We start from the raw sequence: 21045 nt of genomic DNA on the forward strand, positions 1-21045 counted from the left end.
TTTTACCATGTTGGCCAGGCTGGTCTTGAACTCCTGACCTCAGGTGATCTGCCCGCCTAGGCTTCCCAAAGTACTGGGATTACAGCAATGAGCCCCCGCGCCCAGCCTTCTTCTTTTTTTTTTTTTTGAGATGGAGTTTCACTCTTATTGCTCAGGCTGGAGTGCAATGGTGCGATCTTGGCTCACTGCAACCTCTGCCTCCTGGGTTCAAGCAATTCTCCTGCCTCAGCCTCTCAACTAGCTGAGATTACAGGTGTGCACCACCACCACACCCGGCTAATTTCTTTTCTTTTCTTTTCTTTTTTTTTTTTTTACTAGAGACAGGGTTTCACCATGTTGGTCAGGCTGGTCCTGAACGCCTGACCTCAAGTGATCCACCCACCTCAGCCTTCCAAAGTGCTGGGATTACAGGCGTGAGCCACTGTGCCTGGCCGCTGACTCTCTTTTCACAAAGCTCCAACTTTTGGGAAGTCATTGATTACAGGGAACAGAAGTCTCTCTCTGGGGGAATCCTGCCTATTGGTGCTGGTTATATCCCTTGGGTCACACAGATGAATGTCCCCTCTTCCTCCAGGCAGTCCTGAGGTTTTACACATGTTGGGAACCTCTTCTCCAGGGCTGGCACTCCCAGCTCCTGCGCTATGTCTCACTGGAATATGGTTCCCATTCTCCTCACTATCCCAGGCACCTCCTTGCATCGGTCAGTCCTAGGAGTCAGACAAGAGCCAAACCCTGCTCCAGCATGGTCAGCATGCAAGAAGGCGGGCTTGTCCACACTTGCTTCTGCTGCTGAGGACCGTGGTGGGTTTTGAGATAGCCTCATCGTGCTGTTACTGGAATGAAGGGATGTGTGTGGGATGAACCAAGCTAAGAAGGCAAGTGTAAACTGCATGTTCAGGGGAAGGTCTACACATTTACTCTGCAGCATCTACTCTGGGCCAGTGCCATGCCAGGCAGATGCTGGCACTGAGACAGGAACCAGACACAGACTCTGGAGGAACCTGCTCTGTCTCCAAGGAGCTGTGTCTAAAACTGATTGGATGACACAATGGTAAGCCCAGTGGCTCACAGCAAGTGCATGGAACAGTCTAGCTGGAACAGAAGGTGCTAGGGTTCAGCAGGGAGCTGCTGGAAGTGCAGCTGAGTGACCTTGGACTCATGCCCATGCAGTCAACTGCCACATCCTATTGGTTCTAGCTTGAGTCCATCCCTATCTTCCTGCTCCTACCACACCGCAGGCCTCCAGACTTGCTTTCTGCAGTAGCCCCCTTTATAGTCTCCTGCCCCTAGGTTTTGCCCCTACCATCTACCCTGAACACCCCAGCCAGCTTAGTTTTCCTAAAGCACTGCTTTAAGCTCATCACCCTGCTCCTCCCTTCCTGCAACCTGCAGAAGAAAGCTCTGTCTGGCCTCTGAAACCCCTAGTCCCACCCTCCTCCCCAGTACCTAGCCTTTCTACTCTTCCATAGGATTCCTGTTCCTGTCCAGTGATTTATCACATTTCCAGATCTTTCCATCCATATCTTACTTTTCTAAGCTCAGCTGGTTCTAAGGGCCCTCTTCTTCCCCTGAAGTCCTATAGCGTACATCTGAATCATATTTATCTGAAATCAATATTCCGTTGATAAGGTACAGAAAGTAGACTTTGGCCAGGTAGTATTTGTATTTATACAAGGGCTCAGTGTGTACACGGATATCTTTATAACTGGCCTCTCTGGTTCCACCTCTTTATTGGTGTACATTTTGGTTAGTGTATGTAGTGAACATCTGTTGTTTCTGCCCGTGCAGCATTTCTTTTGCTTTCTTTCTTGTTTTTTTTTTTTTTTTTGAGACGGAGTCTTGCTCTGTTGCCCAGGCTGGACTGGAGTTCAGTGCTGTGATCTTGGCTCACTGCAGCCTCCACCTCCTGGGTTCAAGTGATTCTCCTGTCTCAGCCTTCTGAGCAGCTGGGACTACAGGCATGCACCACCACGCCTGGCTGATTTTTTTGTATTTTTAGTAGAGACGGGGTTTCACCATGTTGACCGGGCTGGTCTCAACCTCCTGACCTCAGGTGATCCGCCCACCTCAGCCTCCCAAAGTGCTAGGATTACAGGTGTGAGCCATGGTGCCCGACCCTGTCCAGCATTTCTTCCTGGTCTTTTGGCGAATCACATTTTTTTGCACCCTTTCTCTATAGGTTGGGTGGGGCTGATCACCCCTCCGCAGGGTCTTGTTACGTGATCTAGTCTAGTCTAGAATACATAACAGTATTATATTCCCCTGGCCACAGGGATTGGTTCAGAGATGAGCATGTGATCTACATCAGCCTAGTGAGAGTCAGCCCTGGAACTTCAGCAGGAAGCATCCGGAAAGAGGTTCTCTCTTAGTAGTCGCCCTTCTTGCAGCAGGGAGATGGCCTGCCCGAGGATGAAGCTAACATGGAGGAAAACAGCCAAGAGATGGGGAGGAAGAGTCTTGGTCCTGATGATATCACTGAGCCCCTTATCTGGCTAGGCTGAAAGCCAAATGCACCCTCGAACTTCTCAATTATAAGAGCAAATAAATGATCTTTTTATGCTTAAGTCTGTTTGACTTGGGTTTTAGTCATATGCAATCAAGAATGTGTATCCATTGGCTGGGAGCTGGGGCACATGCTTGTAACTTTGGGAGTTATAGCACTTTGGGAGGCCAAGGTGGGAGGATCGCTTGAGGCAAAGATTTTTTGTTTGTTTGTTTTTGAGACGGAGTTCCACTCTTGTTGCCCAGGCTGGAGTGCAATGGCGTGATCTCAACTCACTGTAACCTCCGCCTCCCGGCTTCAAGCGATTCTCCTGCCTCAGCCTCCAGAGTAGCTGGGATTACAGGCATGCGCCACCACACCCGGCTAATTTTTTTGTATTTTTAGTAAAGACATTTTCTCCATGTTGGTCAGGCTGGTCTCGAACTCCCAACCTCAGGTGATCTGCCTGCCTTGGCCTCCCAAAGTGCTGGGATTACAGGTGTGAGCCACTGCACCTGGTGGATTTGTTTCGTTTTGTTTGTTTTGTTTTTGAGATAGAGTCTCGCTCTGTCGCCAAGGCTGGAGTGCAATGGGGTGATCTTGGCTCACTGCAATCTTTGCCTCCCTGGTTCAAGCGATTCTCCAGCCTCAGCCTCCTGAGTAGTTGGGATTACAGGTGCCGGCCACCATGCCCAGCTAATTTTTGTATTGTTAGTAGGGATGGGGTTTCACCACGTTGGCCAGGCTGGTCTTGAACTCCTGACTTCAGGTAATCAACTGGCCTTGGCCTCCTAAAGTGCTAGTATTACAGGCGTGAGCCCCCTTTCTCAGCCTGAGGCCAGGATTTTGAGACCAGCCTGGGTAACACAGTGAAACCTCTGTCTGTATAAAAGAAAAACAAACAAACGTGTAACCGTGTGTTTGGGTTTGGATGTGTGTTATATACGGCTGTGTGTGCACAGGTGTGTGTGTGATGCTCGTAGGAAGGTGGTATGCACGGAACTCTGATGGGTGGTACACACACATGCTTGTGCCTGAGATGAGGATCTGAGGTGTTACTGCACCTTGGCCTGTGTGTCAGGCCATGCAAGTGAGAGGGCAGGTGGGGCGTATGTGAACCTGAGAGAGTATGTGAGGGACAAGAGGGCGTGTGTGCTATAGACTGAGGTTGTGTGCCCACAGGGTGGGAGACGGGCCTGTTAAGGGGGCTGTTTGTTCTGGGAGATAACCATCAAACATGTGTGCTTTGGATTTATATGGATACACGCATATAAAGACACCTGTTCAAAAACACCTGTGTATCATCATTCACCTCTACCCTCCTGAAAATTCTCATTATTTTCAGACTGACGCCAAATTTTTTAGAGTCCTTGAAAGGTACACAGAATCATAAACCTTTTGTTGATGGTGGTGGTGAAGCGGGGAATACCAGAATCGGGTGAACACCTGCTGAACTCAGGTGTTCCGCCCGCCTCGGCCTCCCAAAGTGCTGGGATTATAGGTGTGAGCCACCGCGTCTGGCCTGATGGTCACTTCTCAACAGGGACTTTCAGGAAATACCTCGCTTTGGCTAAAGGAGGCTCCTGCCTCCTTTGGTTTGAGAGGACCCAAATAGCTCATCTCTCAAAATTTTTTAGACTAGTGTCTGATAAGCAAATATGTGGATAAATGAATGGGTGAATACAGGAAGGAATAAAGGCCTCTAGTCCCTGCCCGCCACTCTCACCTTTGTCCTCAGGTTGCCCAGCAGGAAAATCAGAACAGTGGGCCTCTGGATATCAGCTCCAGTGCTAAGCACGCAGGCCAGGGGAATCCTCAGGGCTGGGGTGGGGGTGGGCAGGATGCCTATAGCTGAGCCCCATGTCCTTCCTGTTTGTCCTTCCTCTCCTGCACTCCTGTCCAGTTGCCTGAACACCATGAGGGCTTCCCCTATCTCAATGTCAGCTTCTGAAGTTTCCTTGAAATCCTTGAAATACTCTCAATAACTTCCACTTCCCGTCACTCAAGTCTCCGGCACTGCTGTCCTCACTGTCAGGAGTGGGACCCATTTGTGTCTGTCCTCTTGTAGTCTCTGTCTCTGTGGCCCTGGCCAACGGTGGTGGAGTGTCAGGTTCTGGGGACTGAACCACTCTGTTTTCCTTCCTGAGGGACAGAGTATTTCACCCTTTATAAGCAGGAACTCTGCAGTGCTCTGGATTTGAGCTCTGGCCTATTTCCTCTGGGAAGAGGAAGGAATTGTGTTCCTAAGGGTCTTGGTGGTGGGACCAGAGCTAAAGCATGGTGCCTGACTCTGACTGCACAGAGGAAGCCTTGAAAATGCAGACAGGGTGCGGCCTGAGCATGTGTACTTTTATAATCTCCCACGGGCAATCTTGATGTGATGGAGAACTAGAGTTAAGGGGAAGGACTCTGTGGACTGAGCCATAGCTGGGACCTTCCACCTAGGCTTCATGCTCACCCAGTGGGATGATATTCTTGGTTTGGTGTCAGTGGAGAGGAGGGTGACAGGATGTTGAAAGTGTGAGAGACAGGCTGTGTGCAGTGGCTAACGCCTGTAACCCCAGCACTTTGGGAGGCTGAGGCAGAAGAATTGCTTGCATCCAGGAGTTCGAGATAGGCTGGGCAACATAGCGAGATCCTGTTTCTAAAAAAAAGAAAAAAAAGTGTGGGAGACCTCATCATCTCCAGGCTGTTGGACTTGTGTCTCCTTCCTCCACAACAAGGCTGTGCTGTCCTCCCTCACTCTTGTTCTAATAATTTCTAATCATATCTTTTATCACAACCAAAATTTCAAACCAGAGAACATTTGTAGATTTTCATCTTCAGTATGTAAAGCTCTACGGTAGTGGAAGTGGATCAAAGGCTTTCAGAGTTGGTGGGACTTGGACATTCTAATTCAAACCCTAGCAAATGTGAGACGCCCCCTCCCACTGAGCCAGTGGACAGCTGGTTAGCAAGGTCCCTCTCCATGTCTCCAGGGACAGGAGCTTGTTCCCTCTCTAGGCAGTCCATTTCCATCCTGGCTGGCTTTAATCATCAGATCCACCACTGATCAAGAGTAAAAAATCACCATTTGCTAAGCGTTGACAATGAAAAATTTTAGCCTTGAGGCACACAACATAAAATTAGCACTCGAATTGACTCTATTATTCATGATGCTGCTTGCTGAGGAGTGTACCCACCACCTGTGGCTTCCTATTTAAACAAATTATTCTGCTATCTCAATGCTAAATGCAGCTACTTCTATGCCAACAATAACATTTTAAAATGCTCCATCGTTTAAAGGGATTTCGGGTACTTTTGGGTCACTGCCTTAACCCAGAGGCAAAAAGCCTCTACCTGGGGCATCTTAAAACAAACTCTTTCCTTCTTTCCCCTGACCCCTTATGCTGGGCACAAAGGCCCTGCTTTTTATATGTAGCTCATTTATGCGTTTGTGGTTATCTTTTTGTTATAGCTTTGTTGAGCTGTAATTCACATACAATATAATTCAACAATCTGAAGCTTGCAGTTCAGTGGTTTTTAGTATGTTCACAGACTTGTGCAGCTTTACCATCATCTAATTTGTTTATTTGTTTGTTTATTTATTTATTTATTTTTGAGACAGAGTCTCACTCTGTCTCCCAGGCAGGCTAGTGTGCAGAGGCACAATCTTGACTCAATGCATACAGCCTCAACTTTCCGGGCTCAGGTGATCATCACAACTCAGCCTCCAGAGCAGATGGGACTACAGGCATGTGCCGCCATGCCCTGCTAAGTTTTGTATTTTTTGTAGAGACGGGGGTTTCATTATGTTGCTCAGGCTGGTCTCAAACTCCTGGGCTAAAATAATCCTCCTGCCTTGGCCTCCCAAAGTGCTGGGATTACAGGTAGAGCCATTGTGCCTGCCCACCACCATCAAATTTAGAATATTCTCATCACCCCAAAAAGAAACCCCACGCTCTTTAGCACTCACCTCCATTCCTCCCCACCCTAGGCAACCACTAATCTACTTCCTGTCTCTATGCTTTGTCTATTGTGCACATGTGATACAAATGGAATCAGAGGGTACCTGATCTTCTATGACTGTCCCCTTTCACTTAACATACGGGTTTCAAGGCTCATCTACACCCAACATGCCTCGGTAATTCATTCCTTTTAATTGTAACATTAGATTGTATGGATATGCCACATTAAAAAAATCCATTCATCATTTGGTGGACATTTGTTTTGTTCCTACTCTTTGGCTATTATGAACAATGCTGCAGCGAATGAGATCATCAGTCCTGAACACCAAGCAAAACTTGTTCAGACCATCTCTTCCCATGATCATGAGTGATGATAACAGCTACCTGCCTACCCCACTGGCCCCAAGACTTCATGCCACTGCTCAGGGTTTCGGGTCCTTCTCTGAATTATCCTGCACCATCACAAGTAGGGGGGCCTGACCCTCACTCCTGGCCCACAGGGAGTGTCTCCTCCTTCCCTGGTTCACTCTCCAGGAAAGGCGGTTTGAGGCAGAGTTGTCTGGGTAAGGCAGGCACCGCAAACATGTTGTTCCCTTTTGTTGGGCAGGCAGCTGTGTGTAGACCACAATGCCTTACAAGGAGTTGTACCTGTGGGCCCGCCCCAGTCTGGTTCTCTCTTCCCTCACCACTTGGCCCTAGTCCCAGGGGCCTTCCCCTTCTGCCTTTAACCCTGAAATCCCAGGCAGGGGCCATCAGAGAGGCCAACTCTGGCCTCTTCTCCTGCACTGAGGCTGGGCTTGGAGCATCTGGGGGAGGGTTTGGCTGGGGTCTCTGGGCAATAGCGAGCTGACAAATGAGACACAAACACTTCTGGCCCTGGACTGTTCTGGGCTGCCCCAGAAAAAAGGGGCTTTCCCTGGCTGGGTAAGGTCTGGGTCAGTCCTCCAGCCTGCATACTGCAGGGTCCCTGGAAACCCCCTTTGTCCTCACCTTAAACAAGAGACACTCCTAGAACCAGGGATCCAGAAAGGTGGGGTGGAGGGGACTGAAATGTCAGGAAGGGCTTTGGAATGCTGTTTTTTTGCTCCTTGTGCTGCCTAGGAGCAGGACCTGAGTGCCTCCTGCTCCCTCTAACAGCAGTGTGGGGGAGGGAAGATAGGGAGAGCGCCTGTCCTCCCTTTCCAGGCCTGCCATACCCGTCTGACCAGCCCCTCCCTGCCTCCTTCCGCCTTCCCTGTCCCAGGTTTGGCACTGGGCCCAGCCCTTCTCCCTTTGGTCTTCTGGAAAAAGTTTCTCAGCCCTGGTGGGTGAGGGTGTTTATTGGGGAGGGGGTAGCATGCATTCCAATCAGTCTTCGGAAAAGTAGGCATCGTTTAAAGGAGCTGGGAGAAGGCCTGGTGTAAACAGGTGCTAACTGAATTTCCCTAGCTCCATTCAGCACAGCAGGGGGCAGGGGCTGGGGCGGGGAGGAAGGGGAGGAGAAGGAGCCACTCTCTGTGCCCACTCTGGGGATCTGTGCATTTTCGGGAAGGGACTTCAATGTGGGGGTGTGTGTGTGTGTGTGTGTGTGTGTGTGTGTGTGTACGTATGCATGCATTGTGAAGAGAGCTTGTCTGTGTGTCTGTCTTTTTAGGTTTATGTCTGTCCTCCAAGGAGGGGGCTTCTGGGTGTCTCTGTCCTTCTGGGTAGGGGTCCTATATGCCTATCTTTCTGTGAGCCTGGGTGTCTCTCCTAGAGAAGGATGGGGAGGAAACTGTACATCTGTCCTCCTAGTAGGTGGTCACCCCCTTCGCTGGGTCAGGGCTGTGTGTCACCTGTCCCTCTCCTCAAGGGGATCTGGCTGTCATCTGTTGGTCCTCCCAGTTCAGTTTCATCCAGGCCCCACAACACACCCTGCAGTATCTTCCAGAGAACCCAGCCCCAGCCATCAGGTAATTGCAGGTGGAATCTCTGCCTTGGGGACCTAAACCTCCTGCCTTCCACCCACAGCGTGCCCCACCCGGCCCCACCCAGGCCTGGGGTGCCTTGCTCAGCTCCCCAGTCTCCAACCTCCCACAGGTGCATGCTACGTCCCAACCTGCCCTCCTGACTCACTTTGATAATGGGATCAGGGAGACAGGTGCAGGGACTCTTCCTCTATTTCCTCTGGCCCGTTGGGAGACTGGGAAAAGCAGGAGGGTCTAGGTAGCACCACCAGTGCCACGTCACTCCACTGTACCCCTTGCCATCCTGTCTCACTTCCCATTATTCACCACTGGGAGAAATGGGAGTGACTCCCGCAAAGAGCAGTAAGAACTATGAAGTCCCTGACATAGCTCCCATCTCCTCTGGCCCCCCCAGCCCTGTGTTCTCTGCCTTCTAGTCTTGCTCGTCATTCTCTAGGCCCTGCAGTGAGGCCTACAGTGTTCACCTGGCCCAGGGGATCCTAGGATCTTGGGAGGAGAGGAGGCCCCTGGGTTATGTTCAGGAAAAGAGCTGTGTTGGATCCCTCTCTCTCTTTTTTTTTCCTTTGAGACTGAATCTTGCTCTGTTGCCCAGGCTAGAGTGCAGTGGCGCCATCTCAGTTGACTGCAACCTCTGCCTCCTGGGTTCAAGTGATTCTCCTCCCTCAGCCTCCTGAGTAGCTGGGATTACATCACACCCGGCCAATTTTTGTATTTTTAGTAGAGATGGGGTTTCACCATGTTGGTCAGGCTGGTCTTGAACTCCTGACCTTGTGATCCGCCCGCCTCAGCCTCCCAAAGTGCTGGGATTGTAGGCGTGAGCCACGGCGCCTGGCCTTGGATCTCTTTTTATCTTGCACCTTCAGATGCAGAGGGACAACAGCCACTCTGTGTGCGTGTGTGTGTGTAATTTTTTTTATTCATTCACTCATTCCACAAATATCTACCCAGACCCTCTTGGCATTGCAACAGGTGCTAGGGGTAGAACAGTAACCTGGAGAGATGAGGCAAATGGTTGATTTCAGATTCAAGGCTTTGGACTCCAGCTGTTCTGTCATCCAGCCCAGGCAGGCCCTTGTAATCGCTTCAATCAGGGAGAACACAGGAGAGTTTCTTTGGGGTGTCTGCAGCTCAGAGGAGACCCAAATGCTAGGAGACCCCTTTTTGCCATACTTCCCAGAATCCAGTTTATTTCCCCCAGGAGGGAAGGAGACAAGACCCAGGAGTCAGGGTTGTAGTGGCTGGGTGGCCCAGGCAAGTCTCCTTGTTACAGGTGCTTGTGCCAGGACAGGATTTCTTCCAGTTTCATATTCACTGAATTGCCTTTTCCTGGGTTTCTGGGGGTGGTGCTGGAGTGGGCTCCAGGGTTGGAGCGGGCCCTTGGGTGGCAGCAGCTCTCTGCTGCCCCCACCTGAGTCCTGCCGGGAGGTGGCAGGTGACGGGTTAGGCCCAGCCCCCTCTGGGCCTAGCCACTCAGGTACGAGGCCTTTCCCCCCCATCCCCCGGGGCTGGGCTTTCTTTTATAAAAGGCCATTCCTGAACGCTCTCCTCATCTCCGCTCCTTCTAGGATCTCCTCCTGGTTCGGCCCATCTGCCTCCACTCCTGCCTCCACCATGTCCATCAGGGTGACCCAGAAGTCCTACAAGGTGTCCACCTCTGGCCCCGGGCCTTCAGCAGCCGCTCCTACACGAGTGGGCCTGGTGCCCGCATCAGCTCCTCGAGCGTACTCCCGAGTGGGAAGCAGTCAGCTTTCCGGGGTGGCCTGGGCGGCAGCTATGGTGGGGCCAGCGCATGGGAGGGCATCACCGCAGTCCACGGTCAACCAGGAGCGCTGCTGAGCCCCCTTAACTGGAGGTGACACCAGACATCCAGGCCGTCCGTGCGCACTCCAGGAGAAGGAGCAGATCCAAGAGCCTCAACAACAAGTTTTGCCTCCTTCATAGACAAGGTGAGGGTCCCCCCTGCGTGCGGATGTGCCCGCGCCCCCTTTCTCCTAGTATCCCGGTCCCTGTGCACATCTCACCCCCAACTGGCTCCTGCTGGGCCTCACCTGCCCTGGCGACACTCTCCTCTTCCATCCTCCGACTCACCCTCCCGGTGCAGTTGGTTTGGGCGGGTGAGGGTTGGGGGAGGGTCTGACCAGCCGGAATGAATCCTGGGGCTTCTCCTTCCCTTAACTGGAGGGCTTGGAAGAGAGCGACAACTTAAGGTAAGCCTAGTTCCCACCACCCCTGCTCTACAAATCCCGTTCTTCCCCAGGTCTTCTGTCCCTAAATTATAGAAAATAATACAGTTATTGTTCTCACTCCAACCCGAGTTCTGATCGTCTTTTAAGCTATCACCCTGGTGCAGTCCCCAGCTGTTCTGGACTACCCTCCTCCAGGTTCGCCTTTTACTCCGGCCTACCCCAAGGGTCCCAGTGGTGCTTTGTGATTTTTTTTTTTTTTTTACATAGGAGTTGGGTGGGATTCTATGCTTCTAGGAGAAAGAAGTGGATGTCTGGGTTCAAACCGCAAATATTGAGTGAGGCCTTTGGCGCCCGGAGGCTTCTAGTGCGGGAGTCACAGAATGAGTCATACCCTGGACCTCTGCGCCGGCAGCGTGGCGGGGCGCGGGGCGGGCGGGGGCGGGGTGAAGGGGACGCTGCTTGCCGTTCGGGATGCGCTACTCCACCTGGCGGAGCTCGGCGTCGGGGGTGGGCCGGGGTGGGCCGGGGTGGGGGTGCCTGGGCTGGGCTTGGGGTGGGGTGGAGGAGGCGCCAGGGCCTGGCCTTGGAAAGCCCATCCAGGATTCAAAGTCTGTGGGTGTGGGACGCCCTGCCCGGGGTTCCACGTCCTGTTAAGTTTATGGCTTCAGATAACGCAGTCGCCCACCAACACCCCTCGCCCATTCAGCCCGTGTCCCTTTCTCGCGTCCTGTCCCTGCTCTGCCCCAGCGGCCTGGCTCCACGTTCACACAGCAGGAGCCAGGCCGGGTTTTGCAGCCCTGGGACTCCGCTGCCTTAGGGGCCCCCGTCCCCCGGCGGCCCCGAGGATTGGATCCTTCACGATGACTGGCTCCTGGGAGGCATTGTGGGAACGGGAGGAGGGAAATCCTGGGGCAGAGTGGCCGGGAGGAACCGGAGCCCCAGGAACCCTGTGGTCGGGGGCCCTTGGCGCTCCAAGTGCCTGGGCTTGACTTGTTGACTGCGTTTTGCTAGCCCCTGGGGTCCTTATAGAGAGCAGCTAAGCACAGGCTTTGAAATCTGAATTACTGGTTCGCAATGCTCTGCCGGTTCCTGGTGATGGACTCCCTTGCCAAGTCTTATTTCCTCATCTATAAAATGAACACGAGAGCCCCTAAATCCAAGAGTTTTTGCCTATGCAAACTTACATACGTAAAGAGTTCAGCAGTGTTTGGCCCACATTCCATTAGGATAAGATGTTATAATCACTTTTTTTTTTTAAAATAATTTTGGGACAGAATGACCTGGGGAAGAAAGCGATTTGCAGAGAGTGGTGGAGGGAACTAGGCTGTACTCTTAAAAGATTTCTGCCTTCCAAGAAGACCCTCCAGTTTAGAAAGAGTTACAAAGTGTGTGTGTTTTTTTTTGAGACAGAGCCTCACTCTGTCACCCAGGCTAGAGTGCAGTGGCATGATCTCAGCTTACTGCAAACTCCGCTTCCCGGGTTCAAGCGATTCTCCTGCCTCAGCCTCCCGAGTAGCTGGGACTACAGGTGTGCGCAACCACGCCCAGTTAATTTTTGTATTATTAGTAGAGACAGGGTTTCACTATGTTGGCCAGTCTGGTCTTGAACTCTTGACCTCAAGAAATCAGCATGCCGTGGCCACCCAAAGTGCTGGGATTACAAGTGTGAGCTGCCACGCCCGGCCTGTTTTTCAATCTTAACATCTTTAGAAAGGTTTGCTATTTTTGGCCAGACGCGGTGGCTCACATCTGTAATTCCAGCACTTTGGGAGGCCGATGCAGGCGGATCACAAGGTCAGGAGTTCAAGACCATCCTGCCTAACACGGTGAAACCCCGTCTCTATTAAAAATATAAAAAAAAATCAGCAGGGCGTGGTGGCGGGCGCCTGTAGTCCCAGCTACCCAGGAGGCTGAGGCAGGAGAATGGCGTGAACCCGGGAGGTGGAGCTTGCAGTGAACCGAGATTGCACCACTGTACTCCAGCCTGGGCCACAGAGGGAGACTCCGTAAAAAAAAAAAAAAAAAAAAAAAAGAAAGCGTGGCCATTTTTATTGATCTGGAATATACAATCTATGTAAATGAAATTAGACCTATTAGTTTGCAAATGCAGTTTTAGCATAAATCCCTTACTGTCTCCTTCTAACTCTTTCCCCCACCCAATGCTAAGGGACATTGCTCCCCACCTCACTCACCATCATGCCTTGCTTTCTACCCCTGGACATAGGTGATCCTTCCAGAACAGCTAACCAGGTTCCTGGGGCCTGGAGACCTTACTGCTTGGGGAGTGGATTAAGAGAAAAGACTGCTTGCTTCCCTCCAGACTTTGAGCCCTGGTCTGATGTGGACCTTTTTGCTCTCTCCTACTTCGTACAGGTACGGTTCCTGGAGCAGCAGAACAAGATGCTGGAGACCAAGTGGAGCCTCCTGCAGCAGCAGAAGACGGCTCGGAGCAACATGGACAACATGTTCGAGAGTTACATCAACAACCTTAGGCGGCAGCTGGAGACTCTGGGCCAGGAGAAGCTGAAGCTGGAGGCAGAGCTTGGCAACATGCAGGGGCTGGTGGAGGACTTCAAGAATAAGTGAGCAACTCCCACTCTCCACCCAACTGAAGTCACCGTGCTCTCCTCCACCCCTTGGGACCTTGGGACTAAGTCCCCTTGGCCCTCTGTTGTGGGCATGGCAGTCCTATCTAATTAGGGTGACCACATGATGAGGTTTGCTTGGAACAGTCTGTGTTTATGTCCGGGGTCCTAGCGTAATTGTCGATAGTACCCACCCCCTTTCAATCTCAACTGTCTGGATTTGGAGAACAAATTATGTGTCAACGTTTATGTGGTAAACCTGAGATGGGAGAGATAGGCAGCCTACGGGCCTCACTTTTGTACATTCTGGCCCCTCTTTAGTCTTGACCCTTGACCTTTAGCAAACTCCAGCAAGTTCTGTTTGAGGTCTCATGTCAGGTCCTGCTGTTAACACTCTTAAGGTGTCCAATCCGATGTGTATTCATGGATTTGGAGAGAGATTTCCTGCTTCCCACAGGCTGAGGGAGGGGTGAGGGTGTGAGAGGGTAGCTGGGAAGACAGAAGGACCAGCCCTCTCATATCCTGCATCTCTGCGAACTGAATTTTCCTGATTTTCACAACGTCCCTGTCTCCCAAAAGACCAAGGGCAACCTCCCTTTTGCCTTCATCCTCTAATTCTAAGTCTTTTCCTCACAGGTATGAGGATGAGATCAATAAACGTACAGAGATGGAGAATGAATTTGTCCTCATCAAGAAGGTGAGGGAGTCTCCCTTCCCCCATCTGGACACTGGAGGCTGGGGCTCGGAGACTCAGACTAAGAGGCTTTCTGAGTTCTGTGCCTAAATATTCCTAAGTAGTGGGACAAACTCATTTATTTCAACATTTGGGTGCACAGAAAGGTAGACAAGTATAGAGTGGTAGGTGCATTTGGACAGAACTCTTGATAGTGATGTTGGAACACGGTTCAGAAAACAGAGCAGTAGAACTGGGGATCTGACCCTAGAAGGTTTCCTAGAGAAGGAGGTGGAAGAGGGTGTGTTGCAGGAAGCAGAGGTGGTGTGTGGGCTGAGAATGCACAGGTGATGGGCAGAGGCTGCGCTGGAAGATCAAACCACAAAGTGGGCAATTAGAAAGTCCTGTGACCAGGCCATTGGGTGGACCTTGGGAGCCCCTCGGTTGGGGTTGGGTGTGGAAACCCAGCTCAGGCTACTCTCTTCTCATGCCCCAGGACGTGGATGAAGCTTACATGAACAAGGTAGAGCTGGAGTCTCGCCTGGAAGGGCTGACTGATGAGATCAACTTCCTCAGGCAACTGTACGAAGAGGTATGTTCTGGGTCGCAGGAGACTGAGGGTCCCCCAGCCTTGTCAGCGCCTCCACCCTGAGACTCAGCCAGAGGCTCCTCCGAGCCCCCAGCACACTAATAAGACAAAGGTACACTGCTGACTAATTATAGCCACCAGTAGTTGCTCAGCTAGTATTGGTCTATATGTTCTGTCCCCCTCATGAGGGATGAGTCATCACCTCATTTCACAGACGAGAAACGGTTCAGAGAAGTGAAATAACATATCCAAGGTCATCATAGGGTGTGGCGATTCAGCAGCAACTCTGTCCCCAAAGCCCTTGTTCCTAATCTTTGAGTTGCATTGGATCCCTCTGTGCACCTAGTATTGGTGCACCTAGTTCCTTTTTCAGAAACTTTGCCCTCTCCCTAACCCTGACTCCCACTTGCTCCTCTCCTCTGCCGCCCCTGTCTTATCCCCTAAGGAAGGCTGTTGTGGAAAAGGGGGCTCCCTGTGTGCAGAGACAGGGCCTTACCACTTGCCCTCTTCCCCCACAGGAGATCCGGGAGCTGCAGTCCCAGATCTCGGACACATCTGTGGTGCTGTCCATGGACAACAGCCGCTCCCTGGACATGGACAGCGTCATCGCTGAGGTCAAGGCACAGTACGAGGAGATTGCCAACCGCAGCCGGGCTGAGGCTGAGAGCATGTACCAGATCAAGTATGAGGAGCTGCAGAGCCTGGCTGGGAAGCACGGGGATGACCTGCGGCGCACCAAGACTGAGATCTCCGAGATGAACCGGAACATCAGCCGGCTTCAGGCTGAGATTGAGAGCCTCAAAGGCCAGGTATGGGCTGGGCCAGGGGTGGGAGGGGATCCTTAGACACATCCTGGTGAGAGGAGATAATGTAGGAAGAGCGAGCGTTCTGGGAGTTGGGGAAGGAATCCTAGACCAGGATTCGGGAGTTGGAGGGGCAGCCACAGTTCAGCTTCTCAGTCTGCTTCTGGGAAGCTAAGGGATGCAGGGAAGGTCCCTTGGGCCAGGACAGAGGTGAAAGGGGGCTGGGGCAGGTATGTTGGGGCTCAGGATGCATGCTCCCAAGTCTGCTTTCTTTAATCAGTCATATGTATCAGGGTAAGGTTGAGCTCTGCTGCTTTAAGGAAAGTCTAGAACCCAGGGATCTAGTCCAGTTAGGATGGGAGGACCTTAACAGTGTCACAGGTCTGAGCAGAGTGTGGAGGGGAAGCACCTGGAAGCTGCTCATGTCTCCCTGATCTGCTTCCTTAGTCTCATTTAATTTGAGCTGGGGGGAGTCAGCCTAGGTGGTGGTAGGGAGGACCGTAAAGGGAGGGTGGGAGCAGGGGAGGCATACCCAACCTGACCTGCTTACCTGTCCCCTGCCCCACAGAGGGCTTCCCTGGAGGCCGCCATTGCAGATGCCGAGCAGCGTGGAGAGCTGGCCATTAAGGATGCCAACGCCAAGTTGTCCGAGCTGGAGGCCGCCCTGCAGCGGGCCAAGCAAGACATGGCGCGGCAGCTGCGTGAGTACCAGGAGCTGATGAACGTCAAGCTGGCCCTGGACATTGAGATCGCCACCTACAGGAAGCTGCTGGAGGGCGAGGAGAGCCGGTGGGTGTGGGGACCTCTGACCAGACCCGCTTCCCTATCTCTGTGACCTGGGGTGGGGAGGGTGGAAGCCCCCAGAAGTCCCTTGGGACTTGGGATCCTGTTGTTCTGGGCTAAGAAGGGCTAGGAGTTGGTCCTGATACCCCTTGTGTCTGGGTACAGGCTGGAGTCCGGGATGCAGAACATGAGTATTCATACGAAGACCACCAGCGGCTATGCAGGTGGGTGTCCAGGGCCCTGGGATGAGGGCAGGAGGCAGGGCCCAGGGAGGCCTCAGCTCCAGGGAGGGGGCTGTGCTCAGTCGCTCACAGTGACCTCAGCCTGAGCACTCATGTTCTTGGGAGAATCCTAGGGTGGGGGTCACATACTCAGGACCCCAGTAATAGAGTTACTATTAGAAAGCGTCCAAATAAACCATAGCTCTGTGCCAGGCACTGTGCTAAGTATACTACATGCTTTATGTGATTTATTAATTTAATTTAATTTTTTTTGAGACGAAGTCTTGCTCTGTCACCCAAGCTGGAGTGCAGTGGCATGATCTCAGCTCACTGTAACCTCCACCTCCTGGGTCCAAGAAATTCTCCTGCCTCAGGCCTCCCAAGTATCTGGGACTACAGGCGCATGCCACCATGCCTGGCTAATTTTTGTATTTTTAGTAGAGACAAGGTTTCACTATGTTGGGCAGGCTGGTCTCGAACTCCTGACCTTGTGATCGGTGCTGGGATTATAGGCATGGGACACTGGGCCTGGCTGTCATTTATTTTTTATATGACACCTGTAAATGTCCTCAGTTGAGGAAGCTGAGGTCCAGTTAAATGTCCAAGGTCACACAGCTATATATATGGCAGCTGTTTCCCACCCTGCTCCTGGTTTTCCCTGATAGTGCTGGAGTAATGCACCATGCAATCAGTGGTCAGGCAGAGCTGGGCTAACCTCCCATCCCTGGGGCTGTGTTGGGAGTGAGCAGGGGGAAGGGGCATGGAACCTGCCGCAGGGTGAGCTTCTGTACTCATGTGGCTACCTCTGTCTCTCACCAGGTGGTCTGACCTCGGCCTATGGGGGCCTCACAAGCCCCGGCCTCAGCTACGGCCTGGGCTCCAGCTTTGGCTCTGGCGCGGGCTCCAGCTCCTTCAGCCGCACCAGCTCCTCCAGGGCCGTGGTTGTGAAGAAGATCGAGACACGCGATGGGAAGCTGGTGTCCGAGTCCTCTGACGTCCTGCCCAAGTGAACAGCTGCGGCACCCCTCCCAGCCTGCCCCTCCTGTGCTGCCCCAGAGCCTGGGAGGGAGACCACTATGTAGGGTACCACTGGGAACAGGAGACCACCTGAGGGCCCTCAGCCCACCCACAGGGGAGTTTACTACGTGGGGACCCCCCCCTTGCCCATGCCTCCAGCTATAAAACAATTCAATTGCTTCTTTTTTTGGTCCAAAATAAAACCTCAGCTAGCTCTGCCAACCATCCTTGCTGTGTGTGCATCTGATGTCGACCGAGGTGGGAGGGAGGGGTCCAGGAAGCAAGGGGTGTACAGTGGGAAAGTCTGACCCCCTCAACTTTTCCTAAAGAGGTTCCTTTGTTGAAACCTGGTTGAAACCTTGCTTGTTGCCATAGATGTGTACACCTGTATAATAGTCACTGAACTGTGCACAGTGCTTTCTGATTTACAGCATGCTTTCAAATACCAGGGTTCATTTGATCTGTGTAGCAAGGCCTAAGAGGCAGGCAGAGCAAGTTTTGAGGGCATTAGCAGCAGAGAGCTTAGTGTGCTTCCCTACACCTTGGCATCCGGGCTATTTGCATATAAGGAAAGCCAGGCTCAGAAAAGCCAAGCAGTTGGTTCACCTAGAAACTAGCAGATCTGGCATTGGAACCCTAGGCTTGTACTCCTCCTTGGCCAGACACGTGGTCTTTCCTTGTGGCCAGACATGTCTTTTTATTACCTTCAATCTTTGCAGTCAGGGACTAAGGCAGCCTGGCTTTTCCATCCCCTCAGAGGTTCAGTCTATTCTCAGCCTTTGTCAGCCAGAGTCAATTCTCAGCCTATTCTCAGCCAGAGTCAATTCTCAGAATTGTGTCACACCCACAATTTCTAGAAGCTAAGATTGTATGGGACTTGGCTTTGATATGTGGGCTCTTCCCCGCTCCACTCAGTCACAGCCACCACCCCTTTCCTATCCTTTTTATATGCTGTGTGTATGATATAAAGGGTGTGTGTGCATTCTGTGTTTGCATGTGGAGGGTATGCTGTGTGTGCATGGGTGTGCACAGTGTGTGAAGGGGTTTGCCTGACTCTTGAGACAACCTCCAAGGTTCAGGGCGGGAGGGGTTAGGACACAGCTGGGTGGAGCAGTGCATCCCCACAGTCCTGCTCCTCTGCCACCAGCACAGAGTTCCAGGCAGCCACCCTGTCCATTTGGCATTGGGCTAAGTGCACAAGCCCTTAGCATGACTGAGATGGGGGCATTTCCAGACTTTCTGAAACACCAGCGGAGATTAGACAGAGACAGGCAGAGGGTACTGTGAGTGGCTACAGGCTGGTGCAGGAAGCTCCTGTCGGCTCTGCTGTGGGGTCTCTTTCGAGGGCTCCTGTCCCTGGACCCTCAGCTTCCTAGCCCCCGGGCTCCCCTCTGAGGGCCCTATCTCTGCACCTCCCTAGCTACCACCCAGCACCTCCCTAGCTACCCACATCGATGGAGCTGGGCTTCCAGACTGAGCCCAGGAACCCCCACTGCCAATCCCTCCCACCCAGCCCGTGGGCCAGGCCCAGGGATCTGCACACTGTCACCTTAGAGGATCTCACTCTTTGGTAGTACACATTAACAGCACCATTATCCAGAGCAGGGGCTCTATTTTGGCAGTGGCCCACAGTAAGAAATTCATTTTATCACCACCTGCAAATATTTATACATATATAGAGCTGAAATAACAATTCATGAAACAATACCAACCTTCTGCCTTCTGCTCACGTGTAGCCTGGCCTTCAGCAAGAATCAGGTGGGTGGTGTTAGAGCCCAGGGCAGTCATAGCACCCAGTGAGAAGGATCTCTTACCATGGGTGCCATAAGTCAATATTTTCAATTGTGCCCCACCCAATCCTCCCTGAAGCCAATCACCTGTCTTATCACCCCTGTTCCCAGAAGCAGGCATGCTGGGGGAAGCCAGGGCCCCCCGCTCCCCTCCCACAGCCCCCCCCACCGCCAGATAGTCTCCAGGGAGTTTCCACGCCCTGGGTGTTTGCTCAGGGAAAGGCAGGATGGCTCCAGGGTGAATTCCCTTTGCCTCCCTCCCTGCTTGATCCTTCCAGGTTCTGGTACATCTACCATGGGATCAAGGTCACCAGCATTAAGGGGACACCATCCCTCCCATCTATCAGAAACTACACAGACAGAAGAGCTGGAAATCCAACTGTCATTTAGATGAGGAAACTCAGGAAGAACAGAAGCTGATATTTCTTAAATATCCACTTCAACTGCTTGTGCGTCATCTCATTTCAACTTTCCAACGATCCTGTGAGGCAGGGCTTAAAACCCCATTCATGGAAGTAGAATCAGTCTAAGCTGATATGTAAGTGGTGTCCTGACTCTTGACAATACTAGTTTTTTTTTCTTTCTTCTTTTTCTATTTTTTGAGACAGAGTCTTGCTCTGTCGCCCAGGCTGGAGTGCAGTGGCGCAATCTCGGCTCACTGCAACCTCTGCCTCCTGGGTTCAAGCGATTTTCTGGCCTCAGCCTCCTGAATAGCTGGGACTACAGGCACCTGCTACCACACCCAGCTAATTTTTTGTATTTTTAGTAGACATGGGGTTTCACTGTGTTAGACCGGATAATCTCCATCTCCTGACCTTACAAAGTGCTGGAATTACAGGTGTGAGCCACTGTGCCTAGCTTTTTTTTTTTTTTTTTTGAGTGACAGAGTTTCTCTCTTGTCACCCAGGCTGGAGTGCAGTGGCGCAATCTTGGCTCGCTGCAACCTCCGCTTCCCAGGTTCAAGAGATTCTCCTCCCTCAGCCTCCGAAGTAGCTGGGATTACAGGTGCCCACGACCACGCCCAGCTAATTGTTTTAGTATTTTTAGTAGAGACAGGGTTTCGCCATATTGGGCAGGCTGGTCTCAAACTCCTGACCTCAGGTGATCCGCCCAACTTGGCCTCTCAAAATGTTGGGATTGCAGGTGTGAGCCACTGTGCCCAGCCTTTTTTAAGAGACAGACTCTCATTCTGTCACCCAGGCTGGAGTGCAGTGACACAATCTCGGCTCACTGCAGCCTTCGCCTTCTGGGTTCAAACGATTCTCTTGCCTCAGCCTCCCGAGTCTGGGATTACAGGCGCCCACAACCACGCCCAGCTAATTTTTGTATTTTTAGTAGGGACGAAGTTTCACCATGTTGGCCAGGCTGGTCTTGAACTCCTGGCCTCAAGTAATCTGCCCACGTCGGCCTCCCAAAGCACTGGGATTACAGGCATGAGCCACTGCGCCTGGCCAGTAATACTGGATTTTTAACGCGTTTAAGTGTAAACAATTTTTTTTTTTTTTGAGACAGAGTTTTGCTCTGTCACTCAGGTTGGAGTGCAGTGGCTTGAACTCAGTTCACTGCAATCTCCACCTCCCGGGTTCAAGCGATTCTCCTGCCTCAGCCTCCCAAGTAGCTGGAATTATAGGCATGCACCAACATGCCTGGCTAATTTTTGTACTTTTAGTAGAGACAGGATTTTGCCACGTTGGCCAGGCTGGTCTTGAATTCCTGACCTCAAGTGATCCATCTGCCTCAGCCTCTCAAAGTGTTGGGATTACAGGCGTGAGCCACTGCACCCGGCCAACAATTTTTTTTGAATAGGTAACAAATACATTTTATATATAATTTTTTTTTTTTTTGAGACGGAATCTTCACTCTGTTGCCCAGGCTGGAGTGCAGTGGCATGGTCTTGGCTCACTGCAAGCTCCACCTCCTGGGTTCACACCGTTCTCCTGCCTCAGCCTCCCGAGTAGCTGGGACTACAGGCGCCCGCCACCACATCCGGCTAATTTTTTTTTGTATTTTTTAGTAGAGACGG

The 21045-nt window shown here is 52.0% G+C and overlaps 1 protein-coding gene across 1 annotated transcript; it reads left to right on the plus strand.

The window, feature by feature from the left end:
* The first annotated feature begins 9905 nt into the window (after positions 1-9905).
* KRT8 (keratin 8) lies at positions 9906-17454 on the plus strand. Its single transcript, XM_017861540.1, is given in 11 exon segments — positions 9906-10035; positions 10038-10217; positions 10220-10299; positions 10301-10321; positions 12935-13143; positions 13783-13843; positions 14316-14411; positions 14927-15217; positions 15780-16000; positions 16160-16218; positions 17035-17454. Coding segments are annotated over 11 exon segments (1458 nt in total). The 5' UTR covers positions 9906-9986; the 3' UTR covers positions 17226-17454.
* Positions 17455-21045: the final 3591 nt, after the last annotated feature.

This window comes from Rhinopithecus bieti, unplaced genomic scaffold (assembly GCF_001698545.2).
Source record: "Rhinopithecus bieti isolate Rb0 unplaced genomic scaffold, ASM169854v2 scaffold_56806, whole genome shotgun sequence".
Lineage (NCBI taxonomy): Eukaryota > Metazoa > Chordata > Mammalia > Primates > Cercopithecidae > Rhinopithecus > Rhinopithecus bieti.